The following is a 16,065-nucleotide window of genomic DNA, read 5'->3' on the forward strand; positions in this document are numbered from 1 at the left end:
TGTTCTCTAGTGGATTAAGAGGTGACATTCTGAAGATTACACTATAATGCATCAGTTTAGGGGAAGAAAGAAAGCTGTGATTTCTTTGTGTATTAGTAAGTGGACGAGTTGTTCAGCCATGTTGTTAAGTAATATAGATGCTAGTATGCATTTATCTCTTCTGTATGGAAGTAGAATATTATCTTATATCAGTTTGCTACTGTAGAAGTCAGTGCCTTCGCGATGTTTGAAATGTACGTGCAAGTTACGTAGTAGAAAAATGCAGTCTTGCTGTAGTTAAGTTTAATTCAATAGTCAAAGCGGTTCTTAGGGCAGTTCTAACACTCTTTACTTTGTTGTACAAGTTAAAAATATTTTATTCGAATTCACATAGATGTAGCTATAGAGAAGTTTCGAGTTAACAGTTCTACATGTTATTTACAACAGTTCAATATTTATTGTCAAATGTCGGGACGACATCTCAGCCAGGGGGGGCGTGTGTTGCCATGTAGAAACACCCCCTTTAGGATAATGGTTTGATCCGATGTACGCATGCGTACTGCGCAGTTGGTTTGAGAGAACAAAGAATACACTCAGTCGTCTCTATGCTCTGGCTTCGCTGGTCGTAATTGCGTTGTCATCTGGAATAGGAACTGTGATCTGGAACGAGGATTGGTAGGGTAACATATACACTCCATCTTCCAGTTGTCAGTTTCGAATTCACCCTGTTTGTTGGCTCCTTACAGTACATCTTGAAAAACATTACCATAATTTTCTGTCAAACTGCTTTGAATTTCTCACATTCATCCTCAGTAAGATCTAGGTCATCAGCAGGTATCCCGAGGCATATTTCCAAAGAAGGAACCTTAGATCCTGAACCCCCTCCAGGTTTCTCACGCCCCCTGCTGGGCACTTCCCACCTTCTAATCACCCCAACAAAGGAAGCCATTGTGTTTTATAATTACCAACGATTATGTGATTACCTTTTGTCCCACCTCTGAGTTATTGTCTGTGGTAATTCAGGTGTCTCTAAGGTAAATTGTTTAGCATTGCTTGCTTTTTTTCTACAATGTCTTTTGCTGAATGTAAGCATACTACTTGTATAGCTGTGTATAGGGTGCCTTGAACTTCTAAAGGTGTACTACTTGGAAGGACTTTTAGGACAAATATGTAGGATAAGGAAATGATGTATAGACGTTTTACACTATTGTGACTGCATTATCCTTGGAAACTAAATCATGCTACTATAAAGCCTAAAATATGGAGGATGATAGCAAAAAACACCATAAGTATTCAGTGAAAACTGCCTTGTGGCCTCTGGTGAGATTTGACAGCGATGGCAGATATGGGAGAATTGTTTGGCTGGAACATTTTACCTATATTGTATCTCTCAGTTCCTCTGGGCTAGCAATTGTAATTCTGCTCAGTACAGTATGCCTTGAGCACTGCATATTCGCTTAGACCTTTGCATCCACAGAACTGTCAAGGGAATATATGGAGCCTATTAGGGAGTTAGAGAACCAACAGCTTTCAGTACCAAGGCCGTTGCAAATTTGCGAATGTTTTAACAATGTTTTGCCTCCAAGGCCATCGGAGTCGTGATGGTATCACACCATTCCCAGCGATATCAGAACTTGTTTTGAAAGCCAAGGTGAAAGTCACAAAGCGGGTGTTATCTATTTCCCCAGCTTTATTGAGGAGAGGCTCAATCTGTAGTTTGAAGGGGAAAGAGTAGGAGCAAGTCAGTGACAGGCCGCTGATTTGGATGAGCGATAGTTATGCAAGGAGAGAATTGACGCCGAGGCAATCGTGATTCCAGTTGAAGCCGTGGAGCCGGGTCACTGTGAGGAGAATAACAATGTCCAGGTTGGGATGATTTTCAGGAGGATGAATACTCTTCTCTATGATGGTAGACACCATATTTTGAAATTCCCGGTCGCGAAATTTCAGGGTCTGAGAAAAATGGAGGTGTTCATAGAATTATATGTTCGCGGTGGTGGCAGGTGCAGGAAAAAGGAAGTCGAGGAATTATTTGTTAATCAGTAATCATAAGTTCACGGTACAGAAGTGACTCTGAAAACCGTGAACATACAAGTACCACAAAAATATCAGGAATTACGGTAGTCCGTGTATTTCACAGCCTAAGTAATACCAGTAGATAGCTGGATAGACAAAATAAATAGTCTTATTTATTGCTTCTGAATAGAAATACATGGAGTCCCAGTGAACCTTGCAAGGATGGACTTTTTACATAGAATCAAGGTACTATATGTTTGCGCTATGTGATAAAAAGGTACAGAGTGTGTTGAGAAAGTCAATTGTTGGTAGAGAATTTGGCAGAAGTTGGAATAAAGTTTGCGAGAACTTGAGTGTTTTTAATGTGATAGGAAGAGTATAGTTCACAGAAAGGTGGGGGGGGGAGGAGAATAATGACTTCTCAGATGTGAAGTAATTTGGATAATAGGCACCTGTCTGCCTCGATTTTCTACCTAGTGATGTGGATAATGACCTCTGGAGCTGCAGAGGTCACAAGGTGCCTTGTTCAGGCAGGGGTGGGGAGGGGGCAGGAGGATAAAGAAGTCATCCCACCAAGGTTAATTGTCATAATGACTTATCCTACCGGGATTGGGAGTCTGACCTCTGACACCTATGGCCTATTGTTGGCTTTATTGGATGAAGCTGTTCTTGTGCTTACTAGTATATCCTGTAAACTTTTGTGTGTGCTTGGGTCAGTGGCTAAAAAGAAGGGCGCAAGAGGTCAAAGTTTATGACACCTTTGGCCTTTTTCATTACCCTTTTCTGGGAGGAAGCACTTAAAAGTTTTTTATGGAAGAATGCTATCAGACTTCCGCTTAGATGCTGTAAAGATGAATCCTTTGCTAGTGACTGCCCTGTGTAATGTCAAATGCTTCAGCAGTAAAAATACGGTAATAAAACACGACTTCTTCATACGCGAAAACTTTTGACATATCGATTTTGTCAGACGTTAATTCTGTGAATTTTTAATCTGCATACCCCTGTAACTGCTCAATACAATTATGTCATGATTGCTGTGTGGCAGTGTTTTATTAATCTTCACAATTTTGGAGATTATTGTATTTCTGCTGCTAGATGGGTGACATTAGAAGTAAATGTCATACCAGGAAAAGTGATTAACTTGTGAATACCATATATAAGTCACCGACAGTTGTCACATTTGATTTAATATCTGGACAAGAAAGCTAGATAGATGGCTCAAGTCAGAACTGTAACGAAGTTGATATTTTGTCTCAAAGACATGGAATGTTACGAGAATAAAAGACACTATGACAGCAATACATACCTATTACAAGTAAGGACAGGGTTGCTACAAAGGAAGACAGTACATAAGATTTAAAAGAAAGAGGTCCCATTCCAACATGTTGTTATTCCCCCCTGCACTTTCCACATGGAACAGTCCGTGCTCCATGCATCCATGCTCCAGCAGTGAAGAAGCAGCAAACATCAATTCAATAAAAATGCCACCACCCCAAACTGCCAGCAACAGGAGTACTTTATTATTTCCACTTTGGCAAGTCTTGCACTATGTATGCCAAGGAGATAGTCATTGAATAAGCTCTAGTCAGGTGTGTGAATTATTAGGGAGGGCAGGTCTGTTTGAAAGCCAAGGCTGTGCGCTGTATTCCTGGCATGCCCACTGCAGTAGAGGGATTAGAATAATCCCTGGAGGATGGGGCACATGCAGCAGCTGGGAGATTCAGACCTGCCCCTGCTCTACAAGGTAATGTGGGGAAGGCTAAATTGTTCTTAGGTCATGGCTCCATCTCTCTAAGGTATATTACATTGGGTAAAGAGGGGGCCTGTAGGCATATACACTATATTAGAAAAGAAAGCACTGACTGTATAAGAAATCTGTAGCAATATATGGGAGAGGTGAAATTGTTCTAGAGTTATTGTATCATTATTATAGCATCTTTATAAGGTATTTTAGCAGAAAGAAAGAACCTTATCCTCGTACTAGACAGATCTTTAAGAAGGAAGCAGATTTTATCTTGCACTTCAATGTGTCCTTGGTCTGTCCTAAAGTTATTTTCTAGTCCATCTAGTTGTTGTGAGAAATGAGTGCATACGGCCGGTAGTACCAACATTATCTTGAAATAGGGGTGGTCACGTTGGTTATATTACAAATTCTAGTGTGCATCAAGTTGAACAGGTCTGCTTTATTATGTAGGTTGTGGTTAGCCTGGGTGCCATCCATTTTGTAACAGGGCTCCTTTGCACTCGCTACGCTGAAAAATGTTTGGGTTTACCGTTAGCGAGTGCAAAGGAGCCTGTTGCAAAACGGATGGCACCCAGGCTAGGTTGTGGCATACTTGTGGTAGAATAAAGTACTGAAGGAGAAACTGGCATGGAATGCATTCCGTGCTAAAAAATGTTTGGGGTGGCGAGTGCAAAGTAGCCCGTTACAAAACGGATGGCACCCAGGCTAGGCTGTGGCATACTTGTGGTAGAATAAAGAACTGAAGAAACTGGCATGGAATGCATTCAGTGCTGTGAGGTACTGTGGGAATTGACAGATACTGGAACTAAAGGAGGAATGAGAAAGAGCAGAACAGGGACAAGTCTGGTAATGATCAGGCTTCTGGTAATCTGGTCCTTTTACAGTCAGGATATCCCTGTGATGAATAGAGTGTCTAAATTCTTTGTACTGAGTACAGTTTAGACTGATGGACTGATCTGGGGTAAAATGTCCCCAGAGAAGTCACTGTTATCTTGGTTTTGATTTGTGTGACTTTCCAACAAGGGAAAGACTCTCCCAACCTGAGCTAATCCTCTGTGTTCTTGGAATTATAAATCAAGAACTCTCTCCCAGAAATAATATATTGAGAAGTTTATTGCAAATCCTTGCCGGAGGGCTAATTGCAAGAACATGATAACAAAAATAAACAGTAAAAATAATAATAAGTAATGCTAATGCTACTTAAGATATACATTTGTAGTTACTGTTGGGTTATACTGATATGTTATGGATATAATAAATGAATTGCAAGTTATATAATATAAGTACATACATTAAAATGTACATGTACATATACATGTACATGTGCCTAGAATTATTTGAAAAAAAGAAAGTAGTGACAGTCACATAGAACACAAAATTTGTTTAATGTGAAGCTGAGATATTAAAGTTAAGTAGAAACTGAGACATGGTTACAAAATACTAAGAAATTGTTTATTGAACCACCCCCCTCCCACTCCCATGTTCACCTTTATAATAGAAGTTCTAATCTTGTAAAGACCACCAGCAATTTCCAGACCTTTTAGAAAACTCATATTATCAGTCATAAACCTCTCAAACTGGATTAGCCCGGTTGCAACATGTTACCATAAAAATTGATATTATCTTCAACCAATATGCCGGTACCTCATAGCAGCGTTGTTATCAGGAGGAACATAAAGATTTCTGCCAGGATTGCCTTTTAACCGTTCGACCATTTGAAATTGGAAGGGAGGTTTGAAGATTACAGGTATCATAGAATATGCAGTGCAGGGGTGTACTTTTAATGGGGGCACTCAGGCAGGGCCTTCTGATGTGGTTTGGTTGACCTAGTATTCTATTCATGTAACCCAGTTGCTGTGTAATTGGCTGTGGGAAGACCTGACAAGTATGGAATGCCAGTGCCATGATATATTGGTGGTGTGGTGATATATGGTGCTGTGCAGTAGGATGGTAAGGACTGTTATGCCCAAACAAAATGGGGATGCACTGCCACAAGATGGCCAAGGAAAAAACACTTGCCTAGAAATCTCTTCAAATTTCAATTTAAATGGGTAGTCATAAGACTATACAGGGCTTGGTGTTGCAGTATGGTCCAAATACCAACTTGCCCTGACATCTATCAAATATGAAATGTCCCAAACCAATCTTAATCTTATCATGGTACTTACTGCTGAATAGATAATTATCTTTGATCTGAATGTTTTATTTTATGTTATGGGCAGGTAATGTTATCATTCTTGCAGTATCTCTCTCTTTGTCTATCAAGTTTAATGTCAGACTCTGTTATTCCCCATGTTCCGAGGGTTAGACGTGCTTGCACACTGATGCTGGGGCTTGATGGTAGCTAGCCATTTGCCTCTGTCCTGTGGTTCTTGTGCATAGCAAATGTCAATACCCCTGCGTGGGTTAGAGTCTTGGCAACTTCACTGGCCAGCCACTCGGTGTCCCAACATTAGTAGTATAGGAATTAGGAATGTATTTTCCTCTTTAAAAAAGTACAAAAAAATGTATTTGCTGTTGATGTTTAACAACAGAAATGAAACTTAGCAAAAATGTACTTTCTGATAACCAAGGCTACATAAGTGCTGCAATCCTTCAGCCATGCTTGAAGAATAGCTCATCTTGTTATCTGTATAACTGATAAGCTAGCTGAGATAGCCTACAGCAGATGATAAAAGGCCATTTCTGGGAATTGGTTACCGATGTCGTATTAACTATTCATGACTCCTCCATGCATTAGTCAGCATAATGGCTACTCCTAACAACTTCCAATGCAGTTTTAAGGAGTGGAAGTGCTGTAGTTTGGGCCATTTGTGGACAGGTTGTACGATAGTATCATAAGATTGCCCACAAGCAGTTTATCACAATATCACCTTTACTCTAGGAAAGAGGGCTGATAAACAATCAAGTTATTTTGAATATTAGTAATTAGCCTACTTTGCTTTTTAGAACTCAAGAAAATGTAAATATGTCTATTAGATTTGGGAGTGACTATTAACATTTTTATGCCTTGGAGACATAAAAGTTGTATATGGGACTGGGAGGTATATGCTTGCCTGTTAGGTAAATGTATTTTACAGGTTGTAAAAAAAGATCATACGATAACAAAATTGCAATTAAAAGTACATGTAGATCCTTTTGAGTACTTTGGAAGATTTGCTTTATTGAGATGCCATGGAGTCAATGGACAGGTGTATTACTTTCATTGCACATACAAAACATGATTCGAAATCATCACGAAATAGGCTTGTGTTTCCTACTATTTGTGCTTATATGAAAAAGGTTATATGAAAAATGTTGAATATGATGGATTTAATGGTTACAATTGCGGCAGGATATATGTCACACAACAGGTGTGGACACATGTACACCTGTAGTATTGTACCTGTAACTTGTTCACACCCGTATCTGCATTACTAAAGTTGTACATAACTGCTATTCAGTGCCAAACAGCATTGCAGGTACAGTTGTATGGTATGTGGTAGTGGATGGTCACATTACGTCAACTGAAACCCTAGTCCTACATATCCAACTCCAAACTTTGCTTACTGTGTATATAAAGCCATCCTGCATGACTTGTGTTTTATACAACTTAATACCCGTAGCTTCCTGTACAAGTAGAATGTATTCTTACAGCTATAATATTACACATGTAAGAGCAACTGGTAGATAAAGCTTTTTCACGGTGATAAACCTGTAAAAGTTGTCTTATGTACCTGTTTGATTCGCTTTCTTAACACCTGTCGGAAGCATGCCAGACAACTTAAGTGCCGTTAATTAAGTATTAATTTCTTTATCAGTATATAGGGTGTAGCATTTCTCTTTTCCTCTTCCATCAATATACCTGGAGAACCAGATAGGCCTGAGACTGAGACATCGGACTGTTTGTCCTAATGAGATCATTGATTGAAAACAAGAACACTGTGCTACTGTTAAACAAGGGTGTAATTTTAGTTTCAAGATGGTAGGTTATACTTTATCTTGTGTGCTAACAGTCTGTCTTGTGCAATAAACTACATGTATATATTTAGTGTCAACTTCTCTTAACATGGGTGACTGGCTATAGCTAGTGTCCTGTCCTTCAAGTCAGCCACCCTCTTGTGTATTGAGAAAACTCTATTGATACTGACCTATGTACTAGTTAGCAGCCAGTCATTCATCATTGCAGGTTTTACCATTGATTTTTGTTGGCACTAATAATTGGTGCGGCCAGCTGCCTCCGCTAATGAGGCGCTCCTATGACCCAGTTTTGTCCTTCAATAGGCCCGACTCTTTGCAGCCAAGGTCTGAATGACAAAGCTGACATATCACCAGTAAGGAGTAATCATCCCATGGCACTACCAGGCAATTCATTAGGAGCATCCTGGCTAGAACAGGGGATTCTTCATGGTCTTATTTGTGGTCTAAGGCCATTTCTGTCAGGTAAAAGCCACCCTAACTAGCTCATGCATTACTCATGTGGATGACATGTGGATGACATGTTCTTGACATTTGAAAGACATTTTTGGTTTAACACCTGCATAAAGGCAGAATGCTGATACAGATGGTGACCACATATAATATATGTACTGAAAAAGTATTCTTTTAGTATTAATTGCCATGAAAGTCAGGTAAAAGTCATAAAATACATCAAAATTAATCTAATCAAATGGCAAGTTGGTTATTTCTGTGAATAAAGGCTAAAAAGAAGTTTAGAAGCAATTAGACAAATCTTTAAGAGCAAAATTATATTTGTATTTTGAAATGGATATTGTAATTGATGTGCAGCACATACATCCTTTTGATGAATCTCTGGTATTGTACACATAATGTCCTTGGTTGTCTGGTCTCTTGGCTTTAAAACTTCCTTACGGCCTGTGTGTATTTACCTGCTGGAACGTTTATAAGCCTTAGAGACGGTGGCTAGTAAAATGGACTCTTGTACGTCCTATCCTGAGAGCCAACAACTACTACATTTAGCTGAACATCTTGGCAAAGTTTGTGTGAAAGTCAATCAAGTAGCTGAGAAATCTGGGCCGTGTTTCTCTCAGGGGAGTGCTATCTGTTTCCTGAACTTGACCTGAACATGCCCCGGGCAGACACCAGGCAGACAGTCAGTCATTCAGGGAAGTGAGGCACCAGGCGTGGGCTGGTGACGGAGATAGCAGTGCCGCCACACTTGATTTGAAGTCCGCTGCTATGTGACATTGTTTGGCAGAAGCTGTTCAGGGCTAACCAGTAACAGTAGAGTCTCGGCGCCTCCGGAGAAAGTGATATTTCCTCAGCGACTGACGTATTCATCGAAGAATGCAGAAAGAATGCGGTGATGTAACTTAGTATTTGCCCACCTGTATAGGGTGCGGATTCTTAACTGCCAGCCTACCACGCCCCTCGTAACCCCCTAGTGTTTAGGGTCAGTGGTAAGCTGTGTGCTTAGGTATGAAGTGTGGTGTCAGTTACGCAGTCTCACGTTTGATTGGACTGTGACAGCATGCAGGTACACCAGGTGTGATCTCACCTGAAAAAGGTAGGCAACAGACACAATGGTTCTACCGAGCTTCTAAACAGCCTGACAGTTTTGAAACTGCACAGTAAAGCAGGGCGTGTTTGACAAGGTTTGTCTGGTAATTATACACTTGCAGAGAGACTGATAATTAGGAGAGTTAGCAAGTCGGGACATGCTGTGTTCTACTGTTTACTCTATTACAGGTGTAGCACTCATTGATGGTTAAGTACGTGGAAAGGTAAGCTGAAAACTGCTGTGTTCCTGCAGTGTAATCTTCTAGAAGTCTACTTACCGGTACTACAATGTAGAGAGACTGATGACTGTGTTTAGGGAGTACTAGTATATCAGTGTACAGGTAGGAGTGAAAGATTGACTAGATGACATCCATGCTTTTTTGGAAGGTTCCATTATCTTCAGTTCAGGCATTTTTTTTGGAAGGACCCATTTTCCTTACCAGAACTATAGAAGGACACATTTCATACATGTATCCAGATGATGCATTTCTAGAAAAGATGTAAGATGAATCCGTAATATTCTTTGTTTTCCAGTGTTCTTTGATAGAGTAGTCACCCAAGGTCTTGTGTTGGTTTGTAGTGGCAAGCCCTGTTCTCTCCAGCGGAAAAGCAGACAGCTATTTATGCTCTGTAAACTCTTATAGCACTGTTCAAACTTTGAAACAGAAGTGCCATGATCCCAGACTCTGTGAACATAGTTGCACACCAGACTGAATGCTGGGAAAACGTGTCTGTAGTACCCGTCACAGGTGGTTGGTCCTCGCTAGTTTACAGAAGTGCTGGTGTGTGAAATAACTGAAACAAACTGGAGGACCACATTGTGTTGATATATACCAGATAGGGTACTCAGTCTACTGGCCTGTTTGTAAAGATAAGACAGTATTTGTTTTGATGCTGCTCTCAGTCTTTTACCACAAAGAAGTCTTTGTTTTCTTGGTCTCTGTCCTCCTAAAGTTGTAAGGTCACCAGGGTTGGACAAGTCCCATTGCCCACTTGCCCAGGGCAAGTAAAAGCACTATTCGGGCAAGTGAATATCCCTCTGTACTTGCCCGATTGGGCAAGTACATTTTTGGGATGTGGCATTATGCCCCAGTGTTTGGAGCAAAATCTCTCATCATTTTCGCGTAGTGTATTCACATAATATGATTTTTTTGTCAGAGAACCATTTGCAAGTCTCAAACCTCCTTACTTTGGGAAATGCTGGTCAGGCATAGAGCAATATAGCATGCTTTTTTTACTGAAAAAAATTTCCTTGCGGTAAAAATGTACGTCACTTATATTTTGCATTGGGCAAGTGAAAAGTTGGTTCGGGCAAGTAGAAATGACCATGTACTTGCCCAATAGGGCAAGTGGATTTTTGAAAACTTGTGCAACCCTGGTCACTGAATAGTGAATACCTGCTTTCTCTTGCATGAATAAGATGTACCTGTGAGATCTTGATGTAAGCTCTAGCTTCCTCTGTAAGTAAAAGTGACAGACTGTGTTGAATAATGGTGGGATCACAAGGACTGTGTAACAGAAAGGTTTCCAGGATTTTCAGATTATGGTGTTTGTGGAACTAAAGATACTGTAATTAACTTTATCTTTGCAGTAGCAGAATTTCACAATCTGAGGAAAATGGACATATTCAGGAAGGCAGTAGGTGCAGGGAGGGGGAATAAAGGCAAATGATTTGATAACAGTTATGATAGGTTCACAATACAAAAGTTACTGTGAAAACAGTGAACATAAAAGTACTGTGAAAAAATGAGGAATTACAGTAACTGTGCCAGGGGATCTGTGGTAGGTACAGGTGTATCAGGTTGCAGGTGACCCCAGCCTGATAAACATCATTCTGTGAAGGGAGATCTATGAAAACATGTAAGTGTGCTCAGTACACTATAATCTTCTCACATGTACAAGGACTGATACCAGCACTATCTAGGTCAGGCTTCCCTTTTCAGACATACCAGTAATCAGACAGTGCAATCTACTGTCTGACTCAGAGAAGCAGTTTTGGGGAGGGGGTGTGGCACAAGGTCTAAAGTAGCCCAAGGCTAACCCTTCCTGTATCAGTACTCGGAATACTAATGGACCTCACACTTGGACAGAAAATTAGCCCAGTCCCAGTCCAAATCCACAAGTTTAGACACTCCATTTGGTGCCATGTAGGTGTATATACGACGAAAGCCCTCACAAGTTAGCTTAAGTTACGCCGACTTTAGACTGACGACGGTATTCGATCGCACGACAATCGTTGTGGGCGACAGCTGGCTTTAGACACATGACCATAAAGCGTGGCGGACACCCGCAGCGCAGGATGGCACGCCGCGCGCCAATTCAAAATGGCGAGAGAACCCCTTTTTTCGGCATGCTACAGCAGATTGTTTTTATCCTGCTTTTAACTCGTTGTCCTGTGGATGAGACGCGGAGTTTGTGCCCAGCAAAGAAGGGGTATGAGGCACATGTACCGAGCGGGGAAATACTCCGGGTTTGAACCAGGCGTTTGGTGCTGCCGTCGGCCTGGCTACTAGTATATTGGCCGGGAAATGTGGATCGGCGGATCGGTTCGTACTGGAGAAGTAGCGATTGGTGGCAGGGGATTGTACTAGACACGTATGACGATATAAAGTCTTTGGTTTGACGACATTTAATGATACAGGCGATGTGCTTGGACATGAAATAACGCTTGCAGGCTTATTTGCATAAGGCCAATGACCTCCCACTTCCTTCGCCGGCGACGGTTCACTTTAGACGATGGAAAATCCTCCTCGGACCCCCCGCTGAAGGATCGCACGATAGGGTCCGAGGTGGTAGTGACGACGATTCGAGGATTACCGTCGTGCGACTATTTTGATCGTGTTTAGACAGTGGTAAAATACCGTCGCCGGCAACATCTTGACGATAAACATTCGTACGACTATCGAACCGTCGTCAGTCTAAAGTGCCCCTTAGGGGTTTGCATGTGTGGCATACCCATGCCAACTAGCCTGTCCACACCTCCGTCCAGATGTGATGACTTTACCTGTAGTTCAACTGTGACTTCTTTTCGTGAAAAGGCTCCCTTTTGTGAAACCGTTGACTCGTAAAGAAATGGTCACTGGCAGATCATGCCATTGAGTTCCAGACAGTAGCAGTTTATTTTTCCAGTCTGGAGTAAGCCTTTGAGGTCATTGTTTGAACTTTATTGAGCAAGTTATGACTGATACTGATAGTTGGTGTACCACAGTACCACAGTACCTATGCAAAACGAAGGGGAATGGTAAGTCCATATGCCGCAGAGCCTAAGGTCATGTACATTCAAATAATACCTGAGACCTTGCGAAACTCCAGCTTAGAATGATGTAATTATTGGCTCACAAAAGTCAGAACAACTCAGCTTACACCTCAAGTGCCAAGAAATTCAGGAAGCTAATTGAGACCTTGACAAAAGTCGTTTATCCAAGAGTTGGCAATGATTAACCATTTGGTTTATGTTTTACATTGAGCATTGTACCAACAGTGCTGCTTTCATCAGCCAAGACCATTGCCTAGACAGAAATCTGAGGCAGACAGTGAGACTCCAGACCACCTGTATAAGACCCACCTGTCCACAGAGGACACTTTTGCCTCTGAACTTGACCTTCCATCAAGATCTAGACTGTGCTATGTCATGGTTAAAGTACTTCTTATATGCTCTTTTTCCAGACGTCTCTATGTACAAGCTTGGCAATAAGTCCCTTCTGTTGATACCAAGTGAAGTCCTGCATTTTCTGGGTATTAAGTCTTTAGGAAACAGATTATTTGCAGGTTTAGTCCAGCTATAATTGCCCAGCTGGCTTTTAGCAATGCCTGTGTCATTAGCGTCAGTGAGTCGCAAGCACCCAGCCTTGTTAAAGAGGTTTCGAGCGGAGGAAATTTCTGCAAGCACTTTTCTGAAAAGTCCTGTTGATACAGATGTCTGAAAGTTGTTTGGTGTCGTTATAGGAACTTCAACTTCCTTTCCTGTTGACTTCTGGCTTTGTGGTCTATTCAGCCACAATTGCGCTCACTGAATGGTACAACGGTGCAGGCTCTTTAGAAAGTTAAAAGGGTTTAGCATTCCTGAAGTGCCAGAATGTGGAAAAATGCCTTGTATGTGTGCGGCACTACAGCGGGGCAATGGTGCTTGACTCTGGTATTAGGGAGGAGCGAGAAATTCCTTTCCTTACATGTGATGTTTTGGAGAGTTTTGGGAATCAATAATATCAAAGAGTTTGGTAGTTACCAACTCACCTTGCTGTAAAATTAGAACCTAGGTTTGACCTGATTTACATGCAGGCAAATCCCTGACATTATGTACAGTTAAACTTAAACTGTGTACGCACGTGAGCCTGGCATTCAATTGGAACATATATTATATATGATTGACATTTTGTAATACGCAAAATTCTAAATCACTCCTTCCATGGAGATTGTTGCAAGCTACCTCTGGGTAAGGGGTTCTTATTAAGAATTCAAATGTCTAACAGAATATGGGCTGATCTCTTTGAAAATGGCAGTTTCCTATACTGGCAATTCCCCAGTTTATGTGTGCTCCATATAACCCTTGTTTATGAAGGGTAACAACAAAAAGCAGGATTCAATCAGGCTTCAGTTTTAATGGGAAGTAATTTCAGCATGCTTAACGTTAGCTTCATCTTTATCGGCATGTGGCAGGTGGAAATCACTCAGGCAAATAATTTCATCCAATCACTTCACTAGACTAGTTTGGCTATAGTAAAATCTTTCACTGTGCCATGTATCTGATCTCTTTGTCTTTTTTTGTTTTGCAGACTTTGAGCATCAACTGATGAAGTAACCTACCGGTCTCCAACATGGATACCTTCGCCACCTTGCGTATCGTCTGGGTAACAGTCATTTCTAGCATCCTGCTATGCAATGTCTGCAGCGGACAGAGATTCGAGAGAACATTCCGTGTGCCCAGCACTGAGGGCAGTTTCATCAACTTCGTAATGGACCCAGACACAAACTCCATATACATCGGAGCTAGCAACAAGATACTGAAACTAAGTAGGGACCTTGTGTTGGAATATGACGTAAGCACGGGACCTGAGCCGGACAATCCGGCCTGTCTGCCTACTGGGGAGTGTACGTACGGCCGGCAGGTGACAGACAACATCAATCAGGTGCTTGTGGTTGACACCAGCGCCAACAGACTGATCTCCTGTGGAAGCGTATTCCAAGGCAGCTGCCAGCTGAGGAGAAGGGACGACCTGTCCCTCATCGCGTATCCCAAGTCCGAACCTCATCATTTCATTGCTGCTAACAGTATGGAGGGGTCAACGTACGCATTCATCGCACCCGGACCGTCGGATCAGGGCGAGGTCCTGTACGTTGGCGTGTCCCGAACAGACCGAGGTTTGTTCAGCAACCCGCCAACTGTATCCAGCAGAACAGTAGCCGCAGACAGCAACAACATCAACATCTTCAAGTTTGCCTCGTCGGACGAGTTTTCCGAGCCGAAGATCGACATGAACCCAAACGTTCTCAGCAGTTATCCGAGATTCAACATCAAATATGTCTATGGCTTCAGTAGTGGATTTTACAGCTACTTTGTGACAATACAGCCTCAGAGTTACAATATTCCAAGCGGGCCCCTTCTGTCCAAGATAGTGAGAATCTGTCACGATGACAACAAGTACCACTCCTACATTGAGCTCCCGCTTATGTGTTCAGCCAACTCGGTGAACTACAATCTCGTTCAGGCGGCGTATGTTGGTAAACCGGGTGCCATCCTGGCCGGGAACATGGGAGTTACCCCAAACGACGACGTGCTATTCGCCGTCTTTTCCAAAAGCCAAAGTTCGTCGGATAATCCGACCTCGTCCTCTGCCCTTTGTGTATACACCATCAAAGACATCAACAGGGCCATGAAGGCGCGGATACAAGACTGCTTCAACGGGAACGGGAATCTGGGAATAGACTGGAGTACAGGGACACTCAGCACTGGGTGTAGACAGAGCGTAAGTCGCAAGGGACCTTTTGATAGTATACTTTAATCCCGTAATTAATCATTTTCTTAAATGAAAAGTAGATGCATTTTATACACTGTACAAAGGCTGAAACTAAAGAGCAAAGTTAATTTTTGCTTTTCTTCCGACAGTGAGGAATAATAAATCAGCAAAGATCGATCATTGACATTTACCAACTTTGATAGAGAGATCAATACAGGTACATAAAAGGTAAAAAGACAATGTATTGATCAGTCAGCAGTACTTAGAGAATCAGAATACCCTTTGGTCATAATCTCATTTTTTCCCTTTTCATACAACTTAAGTCAGCAGTAATTCTCAATTAATATATGTATTTATGTATTAATATATCTGTATTAGAAGCCCAGGGGGATTTGATGAGCCTCCTAAGATTAGCAGGTTTAGGGACTGTCTGTTGTGATATCAGTAATACTTTGACATATATGTGTAGATCAGGGGTGAAGGCCAATCAATAAATGCCTGAGGACCGTAAAGTTTTGGTTTGGATTGAAAATGTCAGGAGCACAAATGCGTGGCGTACAAAACAGCTGCTGTATACAGTACATGCATCTCTGTCATGGTCAAGGTTGTATACTAAATTACATTCAAAGGAAATTCTACCTGTGGTAAATGAGTTTGACTCCAAACGTGTCGTGTTGAATCCCAAAATTTCAGGTCCCACAGTTAGGTGAAATTGTCAAAGGCTGACAATTTCAATTGATGAACAGCAAGCTTTATGGAATTGTTGGCCTTTTTCCAAGATATAGTAATTAAGCTGTTGGTATATTTTCTGTGGGGTGACACGGTAGGTTGGGTTATGGACTTTTTTTCTTCAGTTTGTTCCAATCTCTTTAT

The 16,065-nt window shown here is 41.6% G+C and overlaps 1 protein-coding gene across 1 annotated transcript in view; it reads left to right on the top strand.

The window, feature by feature from the left end:
• LOC109476886 (plexin-A4-like) overlaps positions 1 to 16,065 on the top strand; it is a 164,836-nt gene that overhangs the window by 20,086 nt on the left and 128,685 nt on the right. The window contains exon 2 of the mRNA XM_019777900.1: positions 14,011 to 15,201. Coding sequence (XP_019633459.1) covers positions 14,053 to 15,201 — 1,149 coding nt within the window. The 5' untranslated portion in view covers positions 14,011 to 14,052. The remainder of the gene's footprint in view (positions 1 to 14,010; positions 15,202 to 16,065) is intronic.

Source organism: Branchiostoma belcheri, unplaced genomic scaffold, assembly GCF_001625305.1.
Source record: "Branchiostoma belcheri isolate BF01 breed outbred unplaced genomic scaffold, Haploidv18h27 scaffold4, whole genome shotgun sequence".
Lineage (NCBI taxonomy): Eukaryota > Metazoa > Chordata > Leptocardii > Amphioxiformes > Branchiostomatidae > Branchiostoma > Branchiostoma belcheri.